At 40.7% G+C, this 21,600-nt stretch overlaps 2 protein-coding genes across 4 annotated transcripts; both read left to right on the forward strand.

Moving 5' to 3' along the window:
* The first annotated feature begins 3,607 nt into the window (after nucleotides 1-3,607).
* Nucleotides 3,608-10,765, forward strand: znf451 (zinc finger protein 451). 3 transcript variants are annotated; one of them, XM_080036540.1, is made up of 13 exons: nucleotides 3,608-3,648; nucleotides 4,612-4,672; nucleotides 5,077-5,157; nucleotides 5,270-5,383; nucleotides 6,358-6,469; nucleotides 6,705-6,852; nucleotides 6,949-7,075; nucleotides 7,216-7,375; nucleotides 7,602-7,749; nucleotides 7,849-9,371; nucleotides 9,449-9,520; nucleotides 10,039-10,086; nucleotides 10,652-10,765. In XM_080036540.1, exons 2-13 carry the CDS (start codon nucleotides 4,616-4,618, stop codon nucleotides 10,690-10,692), a joined length of 2,631 nt encoding a protein of 876 aa, XP_079892666.1. In that variant the 5' UTR covers nucleotides 3,608-3,648; nucleotides 4,612-4,615; the 3' UTR covers nucleotides 10,693-10,765. The 3 variants fall into 3 exon arrangements, with proteins under 3 accessions (XP_079892666.1, XP_079892667.1, XP_079892665.1); XM_080036539.1 differs by lacking the exon at nucleotides 3,608-3,648 and adding an exon at nucleotides 4,133-4,241; XM_080036541.1 differs by lacking the exon at nucleotides 5,077-5,157 and having other exon boundaries at nucleotides 3,612-3,648.
* A 7,584-nt stretch (nucleotides 10,766-18,349) lies between these two features.
* On the forward strand, nucleotides 18,350-20,888 carry bag2 (BCL2 associated athanogene 2). The gene is made up of 3 exons (XM_080036321.1): nucleotides 18,350-18,594; nucleotides 18,939-19,048; nucleotides 19,989-20,888. The coding sequence occupies exons 1-3, from the start codon at nucleotides 18,473-18,475 to the stop codon at nucleotides 20,378-20,380; spliced, it is 624 nt and encodes a 207-aa protein (XP_079892447.1). The 5' UTR covers nucleotides 18,350-18,472; the 3' UTR covers nucleotides 20,381-20,888.
* The last annotated feature ends 712 nt before the right edge of the window (nucleotides 20,889-21,600 follow it).

Below are 21,600 nucleotides of genomic sequence, written 5' to 3' on the forward strand. Positions count from 1 at the left end.
CACCGTGTAGACAAACACTTTCCTGTGTAACTGAACCACTTTACTAGTTCCACAGGCACACTAGTGACCCTGTAGAGAGGGAAGCAAGAAAAAAAACAGCATCAGTATTTAATCATGGCTACACCTGTAGAGGGGGTATACCTACAGGTTTGCGTGTGGGCGTCACTTGTACGGACTGGTAAAATTCTGGCATCACTCTCTTCTTCACTTTGCGTTTTCTCAGGGTTGAGGATGAATCTGGTTCGCTCTCAGGAATCTCCACCAGATTGGGCTTTTCCTCTGTCAGTCGAGCATGTATGCTCCTCCTTGCGTGACGTGGACTGTGCCTGAAGCCCTGGCAAACATGAACAACTGTCAATTAGGCAACAGAATATGCTTTAAGCAGACTTGGCAAGCTACATTTATATTTCTCATCATCATAGGAATAATAGTATTGGTGATGAGATTCAGATTTACTGAGCTAGGGAGGCAATGGTATGTGATATTTGACCTAGATATCAGAATCAGAAGTGTTACAAAACATATCATACAGCAACACAGGAGAAGGAAAAGCAAACTCTTTAATGTAACATCACCTTGTTCTTTAAACTCTTTCAGGTTTTTTTCTCAAAGAGTTGCTTATTTTTAGACTTGATATTTTTGTAAGGTCATGATCAGACAGACTGTTCAACAATAAAGCTCAGCAACTGTACTGCTGTGTCCTTGAACATGATACTGAATCCCCACCAGCTTCACTACTGAGTCAATAGGGATTCAGTGTCCTACTGTGGTTCAATAACATAACCTGCAAAGGAAGGCAAGCTTTTGAAGCTTCTGCTTTTGGAACTTCAAAGCCACAGAGCATCACAAACAAACAATATTACAGTGTATCAAATCTGATCTTATCTTTATAATTGAACAGATACTGCCATATGGCAATAATTAATTCGTTAACTAAATTATACTGAGATGAAGGCCTACTTTTTTCACAAATAACTTTTTATTTTTTAGCTTTAGCAGGAATATCAATCGCTAACACTTGAATTAGGACTGCTTTTCCCATGGTAGTGGTTTTTCCAAACAGATAGCCTAGTTTAAAAATACGGTTTTATTTTGAAAGCAAGGTGCGTAAAACGGAAACAGATTGACCAAAGCTCAACTTGACGCATTTAGGCAACAAACATGATGGCATGATGTATCATAAAATAGAGTGGGTTTCTATCTATGGTTTCTATCGGCTTACTCACACCCAGGTTTTAATCTACGTGAATCAGACAATATACCGGAAATAGTTTCGATGATCCTGAAAGAATGAAACTGCAAAATCATCTAGTCTACATTATTTATTGACGACACATGCGCACTGCGCACACCATGGTCCTTAAAATAGTCATGCAGTTCTGTAAAAGTCCAAAGAAACAGGCTTTTGGGAGAAGCATATCCCACATTGAATGAAGCATAACATTGTGCATGTTAGCTCCTGATTTCTTAGACATTAGCAGACATTACAGAGGAACCCATAATGAAAAAAGTTAATCCATACCTCTGATCGAAAATGATGTGTTCGGAGGCCAACTAGGACAAATAACAGCTGTTAGTTTAAGCCATTGTGGTCCAACAACCATCACAAAGTGACACATTACAAATCAATTAAATTAGTATATTTAAAATATTCCCAGGCCAAAAACTAATATCATATGTTGCCCCAACATGTGAACGATATATCCTACTGCAGAAATCCGAAGGCCACTGACTTTGATGCTTGCCACAACATATTATAAAATTGTATTTATATTATTAACATTTAGGCCTATAGGTAACATGCATTGGGCAGACATGAGCTGTCATCCGGATGGAGAGATGCGGCTGGCCTGTGCTACTCACCGCGGCTCTTGGTGCGTCCGGAGAGCACTGATTTCATTGGATTTTTTCCATTGCGAAGCCTGCGGTGCCAGCAGCAGAGGAACAGGATTGTCGCTATGGTCCCCAGCAGAAGCAGCAGTAGTAGCAGCACGCACTGGATGCTGTACGGCCGCAACAGGACCAAAAACGCCGCAGCAATCATGATAGGGCGAGAAGTAGGACAGATCCCGCAGCCTCTTCCCTCCGCCGCTTATGTCGCAGAAAGCTCAGGATGAGAATAAAGACGCGTTGAAGTGACATATGCGTTTGAGCACGGCGGAGGAAACCGTATAGCGTCTAGGTTCACAGTAGTCAGCCCATACTATTGATGTCGTTATTGTGAGGTGGGCTTACAATGCATGACTCAGCAGAGACGCATGTTTTATTTATTTATTTCTTACAGGGGCAGGGAGAGTCAGCAGATTCATCTGAGCATCGCAGTTATCTGCTGCAGAGACGGCTGCCCAGCAGGGTAACGCTGTAACACTAATGACAATAGTATTAAGACTAAAAACGACTTGTTTGTCTGTTTCTGAAGTTCGGTAGTGAAATTGTGACTGTGACATTAGCCCTGTTGTACTGACAGGCCCTGAAACGAGGCAGGTGCTATACAGTTTGAGGATGAGAGCAAGAAAGAGAATCCAACTCAAATCATAATCCACTATGTGGTTATGTAATCCTTGGACGAACTGAACCTCATTTTGAGTGTTTTTCTTCACTCAAATGAAAGACTCAAGCACACAAAGTGAGGGGAGGAAAAAAAGTTTTATTTGCAATTTTTAAAAGGGGCCATTCTACACCAAAACAAAAAGCACAAACACTGATATGTGAATGTTAACATGTGTTCCCTATAACATCAAACATCCATATCTTAAGATGTTATGATACATTGCATTGTCAATTATTGAAATGTTTCTCAATATAGGCTATACTTACTACATATTACCTTATAACTTATTGGAATGTTTATGATTATTTGTATGGTATGGAATTGTGTAGCATTATGAATTTAATTTAATTTAATTTAATAAACTATATTTGCATTGAAAACAAGCAATAATATAGTTTGGTCACCATGCGTACTTAAACAATAAGTGGTACAAACAGTATGTGTTCAGTGTGTTAAATGTGTGTTTGAAGTAAATGCCATACAATACATTGGCATGTCAAGTCATATCTACAATTAATTTATGTACAATCATAAATAAAACATTTGTGCACATGTTTGTAGCATGGAACTTAGACAGGAGTCTATACTGAATATAATGATGTGATCACTTTCACATTTGAATAATTTCATATGAGACATGAACAACAGATCTGTATCGCCAATTCATGTTGAGTAGCCTATATCTAGGACTAGGCTATGCACTTTTTGTTACATTTTTATCTCATGCTTTCCACATGGAACCAATCTTTTTTTATATAATGGCTAAGCCCATTCTACAATGTCTGAACATTTGTGCAATTGAATGGTGGTTTCATCAACTCACTTCACTTCTTCATCCAAGCGGAATAAAACTAAACTATTAACACAGTGAGTTGGCGTCGTCTTCACACTTCGGCTGAAAAATAAGAACACACGGGCGGACTTTGTTTTCAAGGTGGTTTTGCATTAACAAACAGTAACCCCGCCCTTGCGGTACAATCCTCGCTGAAAAGGAGCGCCCAAGCTGCACGTGACGTAGCAGACAGGACAAGCGTTTTTTTTGCATTGATTTGTGAAGTTGAAGCTGGCAACTGAGGCGTCAACTAAGTGAACAGCAGGTAATGTGAGGCTCAGCTTCATTTCTCCGTTACTTTAACCGTATTCGATTAACACCACCCCAAGTAAAACTTTACCGTATTTATTTTACATTAGTTACGTGTGGTAATGCCGCTGCAACTGCAGACGTCAACAAGCTAACGTTAGCTTACCCAGAGTCCGCATAGTGAAGCACTTATTTGGAGATGTCTCTACTAATAGAGTTGCAGAACAGAAGGTGTTAGATTACACACACCAGTCAGAAGGCAGGTTAATTTATCAGCGACAGATTAGGACACTTAATGTGAATGTAAAATGTGTTCAAAGTTGCAGCGATGGAGTGCAGCTATGTTTGTATTTTACTGTGGCGCGTAACTTCTTCTTCGCTGTAGGAAGGTTTGCGAGCTGGTTAGCAGCTCATTGCGCTCAATGCTGCCAATGGTGGCCGAGGGCTGTATTGCAACAACACCGTGATTTACAGCGATAGGACATTCGTAATTTAGCTTTCACCCATCAGCGGCAGCACAAACAGAAACGGGTGGACAGGCGAGGAATAGGAATTTTGCCTCATGTTATTGGTATTGTGTTTAATGGAACTGGCTATCATTACACTGAAGTAAGTCGTGCTTCTTTTACTTTACGCAATTAAGCCCATTGACGCGTAGGCCTATGGTGTGCTGAACGGTTGCTAAATATACTAACTCCAAACATTTTAATATTCGACCTTTCCTTACGATTGGTAACGCACGTCTGTAATGTGACCTATTACTCGGGTAGTCATACGTTGTATTCTCAAACTGTGTCAAAATATCTTGCAACTATTAGTATAACGAACCGAATGACATATCGTGTGCCCTAATTTTGACTGACGTCAGAGTAACTGTCGGAGGTGTACAGTACTGCTGCTGCTGTTGACACCTCTCGTCGTCCCATTACATGCATGTCCAAAAAGCTGGGGCTTCTAAAGTTGGTTTGTTTTTCAACAGATAAATGTCTTCCCCAACTCAAGCAGACGAAGATGAGGTGGAAGAAGTGGAGTTTGTGTCAGTAAGTCACGTGTACACTAAAGTCAATAGGTTCAAAGCACAATATAATAATTTACAGTTGCTAACTTTCTCTCCGTTGACAGTGACTGGACTAGTTTAGCAATAACAACTTGGATCTATTCTAGAATGATAATGAGACTACATTTCCAGTTGACCCTTTTTTATAAATACATCAAATTTGACCTGACTCACTAACCAATAGGCTATAAGCTGCTGCTCCTGGTATTGTCCGTAGCAATGATTCAAACATACTGTGTAGATCACCACTGTTTTCATGGTCCATGTTAAAATTAACATGTTAATGTTAGTTATTTACATAACTCATCGTAGACCTCTCTGAGTCTTTATAAATGTAGGGGTGTTTTTAACCTTAAACTACACGGTGTCTTTGTGTACTTGCTTCAGGAGGGCAGACCTGTGTTGGACTGTATTGATCTACTGAGTGATAGTAGTGAGGATGAGGGATGTTCATCGTTTGCAGGCACTGTGAGTGGCTGAGTAGAACACCTTTTTGTTTTTCTATGAGATAGTGTTAGAAGAGCCGTCCAGAGTTTTTGATATTGTTTTGCCTTTTTCTTTTAAATGTATTTCCCTGTAGCTTCCAGATGAAATCACCTGCCAGAAAGCACGGGTTACATCTACACTGGACAGACTGGCACAGCAGGTGGCTCTAGAGAAAAAGGAGAGGGCCGATAAATGCAGAGCGTTCAAGGTAAGGTTTTATTGATCATTATCAGACCATTGTCTTCAGTTGTTTTCCTCATCTTGCATTTAAAATAAAATGTGCTTGTGCTTATACTAAGAGGCACTTTTTTTACACAAAAAAGTATAATTGTAATCAATAGTTCCTACTTTTATTTTTTATGGAATCAGTACTGAGATGTATTCTAATGATGTTTTCATCCCTACATTTAATGTATCAACTTACAACTGCTAAATAAATAAAAAGAGAAGTGAAATATTATTTATACATAATTTTATTTATTACCGTACCTACCTACTCTGCAAAACATGTGCTTGAAGAGGAAAGGAAAGTCGCACCTGTAAATACCTCATTAACAACTTTATAACCAGCTGTTGTTTGTACTTATTTCATCCAAAGAGTAGATGTAACTAATGCTAAACAGAAATGTGTTGTGTTTGTGTATGTATGGAGTCAAGTGAGGCCAGTTGGAGCAGCGACAGTGCCACCTAGTGGGCAAAATGGGTACAAAACAATAAACTGTGGCAACCTACTAGCCTGGGTGAATCCAGCTGAGTCTGCTGGCGATTTGATTTCTCTCTGCAGACTAGTCTTGCCCCGACCCCTGTTTGGCACAGTTTACTTCCTCCAAAATATTCTGGCTCCAAGGTGTCTGATTGGTTGAAGGTCTATCCAATTGCGTACTTAGCATTTTGATCTATGTCCGTTGGTCCCGCCTCTTCAAACTCGGAAATGACAACGCTGTTTCCAGACCCATGTTCGATCTTAAATAAGATCGAACGATAGCCAGGCTAGCAACCTACAGCACTACAGAACAACAGCAGCATATTCACTCATTCATTATTTGCAAAATTCTACTTTTTGTCACTCAGAAGTAACTGTCTGTTTCAACTGAGCTCTGTCTGTAACATGAGGTGTAAAAGTATGAAAACAGATGGAAGAATATGATCGGTTATGATTCATTTCTCTGTTTTCTTTTCCAGGAGAAGCAAGTCTCACAAAGGGCTCATGGACAGCGGGAGCTGGCGTTCAATTCTGCAAATGGGACTAATCAGGAAGCCAAGCGCTGTGTCGACATGTGGTTAAAGATGCCAGGTACATCTTCTAACTGGATCAGAAATCTATTACGTAATCACTGACATTGTTGCTTGAAAAATATTTTCAGTATCTGACTTGATTGAAGCCAATAGAACAATTGTAAAGGCATTATTTATTTTTGTTCTTTTGCAAGGATTTCATGATTTAAAATGTAATGTTGTTTGTGACACAGTGCTACTATATGGTGGAGAAGTTGAATGACTTCCTTTCCTTCCTTTTTGGGTTTATTTAGGTGTTCAACCTGGTATGTACAGTAGTGGTGTTGGAAGAAGACGCACACCTGCTTCTCTCCCCAGAAAGAGTTCAACACTCACCTGTCCGGTCATTAACTGTGGCCGGGTTTATGAACACACGTCCCTCCTCGACGGGCACTTAAAAAGGTGATTTCATTTCTGCTCATTTCAGTGTATGGGGCAACAACGTTGAACATCAGTACTTTAACTGACAACATTTGCATAATACAATTTCTTGTTCAGGTTTGATCACTCCCCTTGTGACCCGACCATCAGTCTTAAGGGAAATCCATCGGAGCTCTTTGCCTGTGTTGCCTGTGGTCAACCTTTTCAGACCAAAGAAGGATGGAGGAAACACCTTGAGTCTAAGGTTTATGCACTTTTTTAATAATGCCATGGAAAAACTCCTGCCCTTGAAATGTTTTAAAAGTAGTAGTAGTTAACTATCGTTCCACATAATCATTGTTTTGAGAAGATACATTTTTTGAATTCTGATGTTTTGATTCCCAGGTGTCCTTATCTACTACGGATGGTCACAGCATCAGTCAGAACTATCAGCGGATTGTCTGTTTTGCCTGTCCCGCCTGCTACCTCCTCTTTAACCTGCGAGATGAGTGTCTTCAGCACATGTCAGCCAAAAACCACTTCACGGAGTCACTCGCCTTGAATGGTGAGGTTTGGTTTTTTGGTTTTTATTACCCTTGTTTTATCTTCATTAAAACCTCATATATCCACATCTGCTTTATATATGAGCAAAGGGGAGTGTTAATGCAGTTAACACACATTATTTTGTAACAGTTTTCTATTTCATCTCTGCAATTTTAGGTATTCCTTTTGAAGTTTTTAAAAATGTTTTTGTTACACTGTGTTTACATTTTGCTTTTCTCTTGTTAAAGCAACCAGAGGAAAAGCACTGCCAGTTCCCATCCCACAATATGTGAAGAATCGTCTCATCGCTTTGTGCGAGGATTCAACCTTCAATGTTCGATGTTCTTTGTGTCACAAAGTACTGGTCTCACATCAGGCAGCTCAAGCTCACTTTAAGTAAGCTTCTTGTGATTTATTCTTTATATGTGCATTTTATTTTCAGATGACGTGCACAACTGATTTTCTCTTTCCTTTTTCCTATCTTTCCTTTTTAAGTGTGCACTGCAGAGAGGGCTGTGCCGTGGCCAAGGCTGATAAAACAGTAGCGCAGGTTATGGAACAGCTGCAGGTGCGAGGGCAGTGTTCCCTCTGCTGTAAAATCTTCTTCAGCCGAGCTGAAATGGAGAGGCACAAGGAGTCCACCCAACATGATGTGGAGGTCAACCGAACCATGGAGAAAGCGGTCCTTCAGCACTGCCGCTTTAGAGAAATTCGGGACACACAGACGGGGTCTGGAGAGGACTGGGGGAAAAGACAGTCCGCTGGCCTTGAACTACCTTTTCAAAAACGCAACAAGAAGAGGAGTGATCCTGAGGAATTTCCAGCCAAACGGCAGAGACGAAACCCGAGTGAGAAAGGCAGCAGCAGAGGCACTAACTTGGTAACGGCCTGGGTCTGCGAATGCGGCCTAAAGTTCTACGAGGAGGCGACCGCCAGCAAACATCTCTTGGCAGTCAACCAGATTTTCCATCAGTGCGGCGTGTGCAGCAAACGCATGGGGGAGTCCTCCATCACCCGCCTGCATATGAGCCGCTTCCACGGGGGAGCTCACCTCTCCAACTTCCTCTTCTACTGCCGCAAGTGCAAGGTGGAAATGCCTCGGTATCAAGATATCCTGTCGCATGTGTCCGATGCCCACAGCGGACACACCTACTACACGGAGCAGAAAGTGCCCGAGGAGATGGTCGGCGATGCCAAGCCGTCCACTAGTAGCCATGGAGACCTGGCTATACGTCCTTCCTCCAAGTCTGCGGCTCGTTATAACGCAGTCGAGGCGTCTTCTTCTTCCAAAGCAGAGCAGACCTGGATGTGCAGGATGTGCGAGGACACCTTTGACTCTGAAGCGGCCGTCCGCCAGCACTGCAGCGACGCCAGCAGTCACAGCTTTCAGAGGTACGTCTGCGGACACTGCCCTCAGAAGTTCTTCAAAGAGTCCACCGTGCGCAGACACTGCATTAATGAGCACGACGGGCAGATGGAGAGCTCCCACTTCTGCGGCCTCTGCGACAGCATGCCGTTCCAATCGGAGGGCGAGTTCTCTGAGCACTACAAGAGTCTTCACAGTAAGGACTACTACTGTGTGGCTGACGTCGAGGTCATTGAGCCGGACGCCGACACCGACGACACCAGTCAGCTTCCGTGCCCATGCATGAGCTCAGATAAGAGCAACGGGGACATGAAAGCCACATACACACTGTGCATGAAGAATCTGTCCGCCGAAGGAAAATGTCAGTATGTGTGCGGTCCTTGCGACGTATCCGTGGCTACCTACGCACAGATGAAGACCCACGTCCACACTAAACACCCAGCTTTGCACCTAGACAAGACCTTTGTCGTAGAATGCAAAGTCTGCCAAGAGAGTTTTGCGGGTGTGCCGAGTTTCCATAAACACTTTCATTCCAGACACTGTACGCTGGAACCTTGCCTCAGCTCCAGGGTCTGCCGGAAAGACAGGATGAAAGCAGCACCTACAACCGTGAAACTACTCAATGCAGTGGAGATAAAACCAGACACCAATGGTAAAGCAGTTTAAATATGTTGACATTTGTTACCTATGCACGCAGCATTTAATTCTGCTCTTATTTTGTAATTTCAGAGATTGATGATGATACACTGTTGCAGTTCCTGAACACTGATGAGGCCAACAAAGAGAGTGAAGCACAAGAAAGTAGGCACTCAACAGTATATACCCACTGTGTTAACTTGCCACTAAAAAATAGACAAGCAAAGTTAATTTGAAGCATTTATTTTTCTTTAAAAATGTGTACAATAGATGTATTCTCAACTGTGTGCGAAAGCCACTGTTCGTAAAAGGGAAATTAAAAATTACCACTTTAATTTCTGAGTTTTTTTTCTCATAAACGACTTTTATCTTGGAAATTGGAGACATATTTCTAAGTATTAATCCTTCCTATAGTGCAGTCTTATTTATTTTTTACCTACAATGTCCCTTCATTTTAGTGCTTAGTTTTTTTCCTAACATATGATATTGCATTAAACTGTAATATCTCATTCTATCATTCCATTTAAAATAAATAAATCGCTCAGTTATTGTTAATTCAGTTTAGCGTATAGTACGTTCTTTATATTCTGAGGATATTATAAAGAATAATGTTTGGGTAGCTAAGTATCTTAATACAGATTCTAACATAACAGCTTTTTTATTTAATTTGCGCTCTGTTACAGATGAATCGGATGATGCGATGTCTGCAGAAGAGGCAAACGAGTCTGCCGGTCAGTTTCTATGTGGATGAGTGTGTAATCCCTGTGTTTCTTCCGAACAACAAATGTATTTCAGTATTTACACCCTCTTCTACATTCTTGTCCGTTAAGCTAATTCAGCTGTTATCTCACTTTGTGGGCGTAATACTGATGTTATGCTGCTATTACATTTCACTGCAGGGACACTCTTCTAACAACAGTTCAGTTTGCCATAGAAACACTACATTTGATACAAAGACAAATAAATACACGGCATATTGAGTGCTTGTCAAGGTTGGGCTGCATGTTACAAAATAAAATGATGCAATGGGTCGGACAACAGTTGTATCAAATGTGGAAGGCAAGAATATATAAACTAAACTGAAAAAGTGTAACATTTGTAGTGACAACATAAAGGTAAACTCAAGTTGTTTGTGAAATGTATTAAAAGCAATGAAATGACATGTGAAAAAGGCAATCTCACAATTATGAATAGGTTAATATAGGTTTTTCTCAGCATAGTTATGACAGTGTTTTATTGGTTGGTTTTATAAACTGTAACTTGGAGCCTTGTGTTCTGCCTTTTAACTTTTTACAGAAATCGAAGAGGCCCTAAAAAGAAGTCTTCTTGAGTTTTGAGGACAGGATTTTCTTTTGTGTGTCTGTGTGACTCAATGTGAATCAGACATCATATTAAGAAGTTTTGTAGCAGGTATTTGTTTTCAGAAAATATTTAATAAATGTTTTGTTGCTACTTTTCTTTTTCTGTTTTGCTATTTTTCCATCGTTTGTATACATGTATTCAGTATATAAATATACATGTATTCAGTATATAAATATATGATAAAGTCAACATTAGACCTTTCAATCACGGGTAATTAACCAGATCATAATGTAGATGGCATCTTAGCCGCTCGCTCTGTGGCTGTGGATTTATTGCATAGTCTTCTGTTGTAGGGACTTGACGCTTTGGCGTGTCGACACGTGTGCTATAGATGGCACAGATGACATTGCAGTATGCCGTTGCTGAACTTGTGACCACAGTCCTTACTGCATCTCCAATTACCATCTCTGTTTTCACTACAAGGCTGAAACCCACTTTGTATGCACTGTAAAGAGCAGTTCCACCCTCAGTCATTTATCCATTGCAAAATGTTTGATTCTTCCAAGTTGGATTATAGAAAAATCAGAGAATTAACAAAACGGGCCAAGATACTAAAAATATGAGTAATAAACAGTGAGTGTGTGTGCACTCATGGAGCAAGTTAATTGGAATCTGACACTATAGTTGTAGAATTTGGCGGCTACCATCTAAACTACAGGGCAATGATTGATGTGGATAGGCTTGTCTTACCAACGCGTGTGGAAACTCCTCTAATTCTCAGTTAGATGTGAAAACATAGATCTTTATTTACTGTTACATATTTACTGTTAAGCGATAAGCTTGATTTACAGTCAAGCTTTCCCTACGGAACAGTATTGGGGCCACAGAAAATAAATAAAATGGAGGAGCGAGGATTACTTTATTTATTTCATTATGCACTTTGAGAATGAAGTGGGATCACAATTTAGTGAATGAAGACGAAATACAAGGTCAAGAATAAACTCAACTATTAAAGGTGAAGTAAGCGGTTTATTTATATAAATATAAGTGTTAAACCTGCAGTGTGTAGAATTTTGTGTTTTATTTCCTATCAGATTTTGTAGAAAGTAATTATAATATCCATAAGTGCATTTAATTTAGTGCATAATAGCTGAACATTTTTTTTTGAATTATTATTTTTTCCCTTAGAAAGGGTCTCATATATGTCCATATTTCTGCATATTTTGGACCAAGGCCTAGTGCCGCCATCTTGAAAGTGTCATAGTTGGAATGTCATCAGGTGCATTGTTTAAAATTTTGAATTGTTCTTGTCCTTGGCTTGAAGGCCACTGTAGCTTCTGTTATTATTCTAAAGGGGTGGGGTTACCCAGGGAGTGTTGCATTCTAGAACTTTGTAGAACTTTCTTGATGATGTCATATTACACACTGCACCTTTAAATCGCTCTTAATTCATACAGTAATCACTTACATGATGTGCGCGTTTCATAAAGCCAATCTCTTAGTCAGCTGCTCTGCATGTAATAACCAATTAAACTGTAGTATCCCGAAATTGTAACCAATCACAAGAGAACGCTACAAACCGACACCTCTCCGCACCCGTCTCATGGTCTCACTGCCAGAGCGACACATGGGTGAATGTTTATGCGCCTACAATGGCGGAGCAGGTAAAAATCCTTCCCAATGTCTGTTTTGATGGTTTTTATCATGTTTTATCACACTTATGGAACTGAGATGATGCTAGATAACTTGCTGCTTGGAGACCGCAGTGCATTAATGTGGTGACGTAGGGATGAACGAGGGGACTGCTAACTGCAGTAACTGACAGGAAGTTAGCTAAAAGAACCATTCCGCTAACAGCACCTTTAAGTAAAACATTAATATAAACACTTGTATCTTTCCTATTGTCATAAAGCAGATAATAAGCTACAACACAATTTTTACTGAAATGAGAAGTCTTCTAATCCTTCACTCTCAAAGGCCATCATGGTCTGGTATGATGCAGATCCTGCATCTTCCAGATGAACACCCTGGGAGAGCTTCACTAACATTACTTCCAATGATTGATCTTGATCCCATTAGGTGAGTCAATCTAGGGAAAAAAAGGACTTAACCCCAAAAAAATTGATACAAAAGGTTTTTCAATGGATTCCAGTAGTATTTGGTGTGCTGAATAACATACTAAAAGTCTACCAAAATCTACCCCCCAGAAAGCCCTCATTTCCAAGATGGCGGCCAAAATGGCGGCGGGGAGCTTGAAATGGCTATATCTCAAATTGAAAAAATGTTGCAAAGGAATTTTCAACTGATTTTGGTACCTCTGGACATGCTTACAAACATACTAAAAATCTAGGAAAATACACCTTCCGGAAAGGCTTCATTTTCAAGATGGCGTCCAAAATGGTGGCTGGCCAAGCTTAAAATGGCTATATATCTCAATAGAAAAATATTATTCAAATGATTTTTCACTTGATTCTGGTACCTGCAAATATGCTTATGAACATACTAACAATCTAGGAAAATATACCTCCCAGAAAGGCTTCATTTTCATAATGGCGTCCAAAATGGCGGCCGGGAGCGTAGAATGACTATATCTCAAATGGAAAATGTTACAAAAGAATGTTTCAACTGATTCTGGTACCTCTATACATTAAGAAAGTGCGACAAATCTAGGTAAATATAACTGCTAGAAAGGCGTCATTTTCAAAATGACTGCCTGATGGAATAGGGGAGGGCTGGGCGATTAATTGAAATTCAATTTCGATTACGATTTTGGCGTCCCTCGATCATGAAAACAAGATAATCGTAATAAATTGATTATTGTGTCGCACGCCGTGTCTTGTGTGGTAAATGCAGCGCACCCTTCTGTGCCCCCGCCCAAACACTTTCGCTTTCAGCGATTGCAATGCAATGGTTTATTCAGCATAAAGTTAAAGTACTCGCCCAAGACTGATGTTAAATCGAAACACAAAAGCCTTGCGTGAGCGAAATAGCGAGTTGCCAGTTGAAACTCCATGACGGTGGGTAACGGTGTCATTCACAGTGACACCTCGCCAGTGTGAGCCGCCGCACAGAAAAGCCCTGTGGCTTTACGGCTAAAATGAACCGGGGATATCCTGCCCGTTAACGTTGTTGATGTGGAAGGCTTCAGCTCAGATCTTGTCATCGAGACGACATTGGTGAGGTCATTGAAGACTACCGGTGGTATGACGCATGAAAGTGGAATGACTGACAATCAGAGAGCCCTTTGGACCATGTCAAAGTGCATAACATCAGAGTACAACACCGCAATGCAGGCAGGAGTTCACAAACCAGACATACACAACATCAGAACAGCACAAGGACTCAACAGAGGCAAGGATGAAAAGGGATGCTGCTGACCTGGAGAAGATCACTTCAAAACTTGCTATATGGTCACCTTTCTCTCCAGACTCTTCTTTAAGGAATGTTGTTACAGGTGTTGTTGCTGAGGACGGAGTGAACGTGCATGATTATGACTCTGTTGGACGCAATATCATGCACAAAATGATTGGACAGCCTGCATTCACATTCTCATTTAGTAGAAAGGATGAAGCCATAACCCTTGGACAAAAATCGTCTATCAAGGTTGCTCCTGATCGAACAATTGATTCTGCACTTCTTTTTCAACGTTTCCTGATTGTCTCCCAAACTGGAGAGCTATCATTGGAGGAGGTTATGCGTTACGAACTCAGTCCTTTCCCTCCTGCCCTCTTTGAAGCTGGACACATCTTCTGCAAGGCTGATAAACCACAACTTGCGCACGCAATCTGTGATCATACAAGTGATGCAATCCTAGATTCTGTACCAGAAACAGATCATTATGTTCTTGATGGAGGTTCACTCCTTCACCAAATACCATGGAAGCACGGACAAAGCTATAGTAAAATTGCGCAGTCATATGCAGACTTCACCATCCAACATTATGGCTCAGTTACAACCATTGTGTTTGATGGCTATGGGGATGGGCCATCCATTAAAGACAACACACATCAAAGAAGAGGAAACAATATTCATCCCATTGTCAACTTCACTGCTGAGACAGAGTTCTCAGGTAAAGGAGTTCCTATCAAGAGATCTGAATAAACAGAGGCTGATTCAAATGATAAGCGATGAACTGAAAGAAAGGGGTTGCACTGTGGTCAATTCAATTGGAGATGCTGATGTAGACATCGTAAGGGCCGCAGTGGAATCATCTCTTCTTCACACCACTACGCTGATTGGAGAAGATACAGATCTCCTTGTCTTACTACTTCACTATGCAGAGAGAGATAGTAAGGGCGTATATTTCAGATCAGACAAGTCAAAAGCTGATGGCAGTTTTAAAGTGTATGCCGTAAACCATTTAAAAGAAGTACTTGGACATGATGTGTGTTCTCAGTTGATGTTCATCCATGCTCTCACTGGCTGTGACAACTTCTCGGATCTTCGGGGTTGGCAAAAAGACTGCTTTCCAGAAGCTTGTAAAAGGGGATCCTGTCCTTCAATCTTGTGCCAATGCATTCATTGTCCCAGACCAGACCACAGAGGTGATTGATGACCTTGGGTGCCAAGTAATGCCTGTCCTCTTTGGTGGAAAGTCACAGATTCCCTTGCAGCAGTGCAATATAACATTTTCAGCAAGAAGGTTGTCTCAGCTTCATCAACTGTAACGCCTGAACGTCTGCCACCAACTGAATCTGCGACCAAATTTCACTGTCGTAGAGCGTACTACCAGGTCATGGTCTGGATGGGAACAGAAGATGGTATGGATGCCCTGAACTGGGGGTGGAGCCTGCAGGACAATAGATTTGTCCCACTCATGTCAACAACGAATGTTGCTCCAGACAGTCTCTTGAAGGTCATTCATTGTAACTGTACCACTGCCTGCAAGACACTCCGCTGCTCTTGCAGAAAATATGGACTACCTTGTACTACTGTCTGTGGACCATGTCAACTTAAGGAATGTGAAAATCCACATAACCAGTTTCTTCCAGAGGAGCCCGAAGATGATGATGAATAAAGACCACAATAAGTGTGGCATTTATGTTATTCAACACCAACACCACCTTTCTAGTTTGAATAGTAACCAATTTGAACCATTTAACCAATGTAAGCTTACAGGCAGTCATTTTGAAAATGATGCCTTTCTAGCAGTTATATTTACCTAGATTTGTCGCACTTTCTTAATGTATAGAGGTACCAGAATCAGTTGAAACATTCTTTTGTAACATTTTCCATTTGAGATATAGTCATTCTACGCTCCCGGCCGCCATTTTGGACGCCATTATGAAAATGAAGCCTTTCTGGGAGGTATATTTTCCTAGATTGTAAGTATGTTCATAAGCATATTTGCAGGTACCAGAATCAAGTGAAAAATCATTTGAATAATATTTTTCTATTGAGATATATAGCCATTTTAAGCTTGGCCGGCCACCATTTTGGACGCCATCTTGAAAATGAAGCCTTTCCGGAAGGTGTATTTTCCTAGATTTTTAGTATGTTTGTAAGCATGTCCAGAGGTACCAAAATCAGTTGAAAATTCCTTTGCAACATTTTTTCAATTTGAGATATAGCCATTTCAAGCTCCCTGCCGCCTTTTCGGCCGCCATCTTGAAAATGAGGGCTTTCTGGGGGGTAGATTTTGGTAGACTTTTAGTATGTTATTCAGCACACCAAATACTACTGGAATCCATTGAAAAACCTTTTGTATCAATTTTTTTGGGGTTAAGCCCTTTTTTTTCCTAGATTGACTCACCTACATGATGAATCCTGCATATAGGCCTACTCAACATTGAGGTTTGTGGCAACTCAAGCTCTGCAGTATGATGTGACCCCTGTTCTGACGTTCGACCAACCCCTTCTGGAAAGCCTTGACCATTATAAGTTAACTTCTAATACAAATGTTTTACTTTCATTGTGTAAAGTTTTAATGTGGTAGGAGTAAAGGTAAAAATGAAGCCTATGCGGAGATATTTTGGGTAGCCTATATTTGATTAGTGTATAGCTCATTTGCATATTAAATTCATTTTCAAAGAAACTTGTAAGACAAAAAATGGTGTATCACAAACCATACAAAGCGCGATGCAGATGTGCTCATTGTCCAAACTGCCATTGCCCTGCCAGAACAAAAGACACAGTCTCAGAAGGTGATGACACAGACTTGTTAGTACTCTTGTTGCATCATTGGCAAGTCTGACCTGTATGGGGCACTTTGGTGTGCCTAAACTGACCTGGTTTTATCTGTGTTTTATCTAGTGCCGCCCAATTTCTTCCCTAAAGATCTCTCATTACATTGGTCCATTTCATCACTCAATTTGGCCCACCTGATTATGTTTACTTGCTCAATTTAACCAATGCAGCTCAGGGTTCACAAACTTTTGCACATACAAAAGTTGGCAAATGATTTTTTTTATCTGTTTTAACAATTGATTTCCGGGAAAAGAAAAATGTTGGATTGATAAACAAAAATGTGTTATTTCATATAAGAAATATTGATACAAATTAATAAATAATGGTTAAAATAAATAAAATTCATAAAGGCTCAAGGGGTTCACATACTTTCAAGTAGCACTGTATGGTGCATAAAGTAGACAAAGGAGTTACGTGGTCCCAAGGTGTGTGACAATCTCCTCTTTATCCATGCCATTTCAGGCTGTGATTCTACGTCTCGTCTATTTGGCATAGGAAAGGGAATGGCACTGAAAAAAGTAAAAGATGCATTGTTTGTGTTTTAATAACATTTTCACTAGGTTATTGATACCAGAAGTTTGAATCTTTCAAAATGTATTTCCACCTATACACTATCAGTAGGCCTAATATACTGTAGTTAAAATTGGGAAAATGTGAATAGATGCATTCAAGGTCCATTTAATGTCCCCCTTAACATTTTGAGTTAGGGGCGCCAGTGCAACTAGTAAAACAAGTTTGTCTGGTGCCCTGGTATTGATCTTTGAAAGGGTGTGCTTGCATTATTATGCCAGTATCATTATACTAGTTGAAAATGGTCTTAAAACGGCAATATTATCGCTTATTGCAATAATTTTTGAGGCAATTAATCGCCCAGCAAAATTTGTTATCGTGACAGGCCTACTAACTCGTGACATTTTGACTTTATTCAGGTAATTTTCTTCTCTCCCGTGGCCCTAATGGTCTTCCATACGTTCCCATATCGCACAATGGACGGCTTCTTTTTCTTGATTAAAATTTTCTGTGGCGGTGTATTATATTGATCTCGTGCCAGGGGCTTTGTTTCTGACATGTTTTGTTCTATTATCTTATTTGCCAGTTATTTTCAAAAATTAAAGGTTCAAATCAGGCTCAAACTTACAGAAATTGTAAGCAATAGCCTACTGCCATAGGACCCATTTTCTAAGATTTTATATTTTAGAATTGAATCATCCACATGTTTGTTAGAAATAGCCTGCAAAAAATAGATACAGTAACAACTGTCAAAACAGCTTTTATGTAGGGCTACACATCTTTAATATAGTAGGCCTATATGGATTAAAATAGCAGATTTTTCTCTGTAGGCTACCAGCTGGGGCTTTTTAGGGGACCATAGTGGGTCCTCGGACCTGACGTTGGGAACCCACTGTTCTGGTCTCCTCGGGAAACTTCTGCGAGAAGCGAGCGAAGGAAGTTACTGCCCATGTTTGGAAATGTTCTCCCTGGGGCGCAGCTGCAGTCACCGGCCGGACGGACAGTTCAGAGCGTAGATCGCACACTGCGGGTCGGATCATTAGAATAAGCTACTACTACTATAACTAGGCCTACTACTATTATTACTACTACCAATTATAATCATTGTTGTCAACTGTCATGGCTCAAGCGAAAGTCCAGGCGAAAATGAGCGACCCTCCCTGCAACAAATTCAGCAGGACTATGTCCATGGCAGATCGCTCCGGACGACTTCTGGAAAATCTGGATGATCTGGAAACGAGGTAGGCTACAGTCAAGTAACAGGCCTTCTTAGCATGTCACAGTGCACTTGACGGGCTTTTAAGCATGCAATAAAGTTACTGAAGGTGTATGTGCTCACGTATTATTCTAAACATCCAACGAGAACAGAAAGTGTTTGTTTTTTTAAATGCAGAAGATCGCGTCGAATAAACAAGTCAAAATACAATGTTATTTTAAAGTAGGTTAATAGGGTATTCATAACAAATGGGTCGGCTATGATACTCAAGAGTTTATTTTCCGTATCCATTAGATCTGCCCGTTACTTTTCCAGTGAGGTGTGGTGGTCATGTGAATTGTGTGTGTGTGTAATGTTTTTCTCTGTTAGGGTGGAGGCTTTACGCGAAACGGCATCGGCCATGGAGCAAGAAAGGGAGTGCATCCTGGAAATGCTCCAGTCCATCCAGAACAGCCAGGAGATGCGGAACATCTGTGCCGGTGAGCCCGCGGTGCCGACCCGCACACACTTTATACTGTTTGTTTCTAACTTCACTTCAAAGGTAAAGAACATTGTGATCCACTGAGGTAATGCTTTAAAAGCTACATTGTAGATGGGTGGTGGCGCTTGTTCCAAGATCATCTGGGGTATTCAAAAGGGTGGGAAGCAACGTGATCATGTATGCACCCCACCCATATAGCCTACAGAGTGCGAATCCTCTCAAATGTAGATTTTATATTGTAGAATGTACACAACCATATTTACACATTCAAACGATCATGCATGTAGGCCATATCAATTAGATGGATCTCAATTTCCCAAATGAAGTAAGTCCACCAATTATCCAGTAGGCTGCTGTACAAACAAGATGACATGTATGTTACAAACACGGTTTACCCTAGTGGTGCAATCCAGTTGCAGTGCATTCACCTCGCTATAAATACCACCACTAACATTATAATGTCTATTTAGCCTATTTATTTTTTATTGTGGAGGCTGTGGTTTGCATTGCATTCATACATTATTTGCATCACATTCTAAGGGCATGTGTGCCATTGTGATCACCTGCTGGACAAAACTAAAAATATAGTATAACTCTTGTTATGTCAGCTGTGAGATTAAAGAGTATGTGACCAAATTCCTGAACACCTTAAACTGGTGATTTTACTTCACAGGTGAGGATTTACACAGCCAATACCTGCTAGATTGCATTGCATGTGTCAAATTTAGGCTGGATCCACATTATATTATAATTCAACATAGTATCCACAGTACAGTCACATTCACCTGAGCTGTATGTCTATGGGTGACGGGAGGAGACTTGAACACGAACATGGTGAACATGGAAAACTCTGCATAGGTGTTCTTATTGTTGTGTCCACCACCAGCCCATTCAAGAAGCAGCATTGATGTATGTTGTTCTTGTGTTGGGTGTCCCAGGGGAGCGAGAAGAGTTGGACTTAACTGCCAACCGTCTGATGGGCCGCACGCTGTGTGTGGAGGTCTCTGTCGGCACCATCAGAAGCTCCCAGCAGGAGGACGCTCTGCGCATGGCCACCACCATCATTGATGAGATGGTGAAGAAGTTACTGGATGACATGCAGAACGGCCGGATGCGGCTGCTGGCCCTGCTGGCGGCCTGTGTGACCGAGGCGCCCCCAGTCCCCATCGACCAGAAGTTCCAGGCCCTGGTGATCAGCTGTGCTCTGGAGGACCAGAAGAAGATCAAGCGCAGGCTGGAGACTTTGGTGAGGAACGTTGAAAACGCGGAAAAGAACATCAAGATCATGGATCACCAAAAACTGGACGACCCAAAAGCCAACGGCTGTTGATATTACCCATTCACCCAATCGCAACGTGTCTTTTCTTTTTTTTGCCACCAAAGAACCCTTTTGTAATCCTGTAGCCTACTAACCTTTTGAAGGACCTTTTATAGGGCCCAACAATTCAGTAAAGCACAACAGACACCATCTTTCATCCTCATGTTTCAACCTTCAAATAATGTGTCATGTACACTGACCCACTTAATATGGATTGTTTACTATGTACACTCAGTACACAGTTTGTTCACATATGCCCTAATGTAAGACAGAGATACAGTAGTAGTATGGTTTAGTGCCCCACTGGAGGTTATTAAGTGTTTGACAAACAATCAATCCAATGTTGAAGTAGGCCTATCTTTTTCTGTTTCATTGTCTTAGCTGTTTTTAATTTTGGGATGTGCATACACTACCTCTTTGTGTGAAGGCAACACCAATCACATTTAGCTGTGGATTTTGTTCATATTTGCACAAAGGACTGTTTGTTAGATTATGTGTCAAAAAAGCTAATAAGTTTTAAATAAAGAATTATTTGAATATATCATGGTTGACCTATTGCTATTCAGTGGCCAAGGAATCACATATCAGGATTATTACAAGAGCCTTAATAAATGCTAATTTCTATTATTCGCGCATGAACATCCAGTGACAAGCATATTCACTTGCTTGCAGTTAGACGTACATACAAACACAGTTGATGAAACCGGTACCTTATTTATTCAGGTTAGTCTGTAAACTGCATTCTTGGCTAAATAAGAATTTCCTGAATGAAGCTATGTACAGAAAATGATGTCATCCAGACAACAGTGTCCTGTGTTCTAGCCAAGTGTTAGTCAGCTATAAACACCTTGGTAGGTTTGACAATAAACCTAACTTAAAGTTAACCTATACTAGCTTTTTCAGACCCCTAACCAAATCACGTTCTGGGTTCTTTCTATGGACTGTATATAAAAGGGTTCTTTCTCAGTGAGTGTACTTTAAACAGACTATCTGCTGGTGGACATTAATTTATGACTTAACTTCCACACCCAATCTTGGTAATTTAGGACTGGTCTTGTGAATTCTGACCCAATGCACTTTAGCAATATGCTTTTCGTATTTCAACCAAAAAGTTTAGGTGAACATAATGCACTGGTAAGTAGAGTGTTCAGTGTTGTCATTTGAAATTAGACACTGGATGCCCAAGAAAAAAGTAAAGTTTTATTTATGTCAGATTACCATCAACCCCCCAC

The sequence above is a fragment of the Ammodytes marinus genome (genome assembly GCF_949987685.1).
Source record: "Ammodytes marinus genome assembly, chromosome: 11".
Taxonomy (NCBI): domain Eukaryota; kingdom Metazoa; phylum Chordata; class Actinopteri; order Uranoscopiformes; family Ammodytidae; genus Ammodytes; species Ammodytes marinus.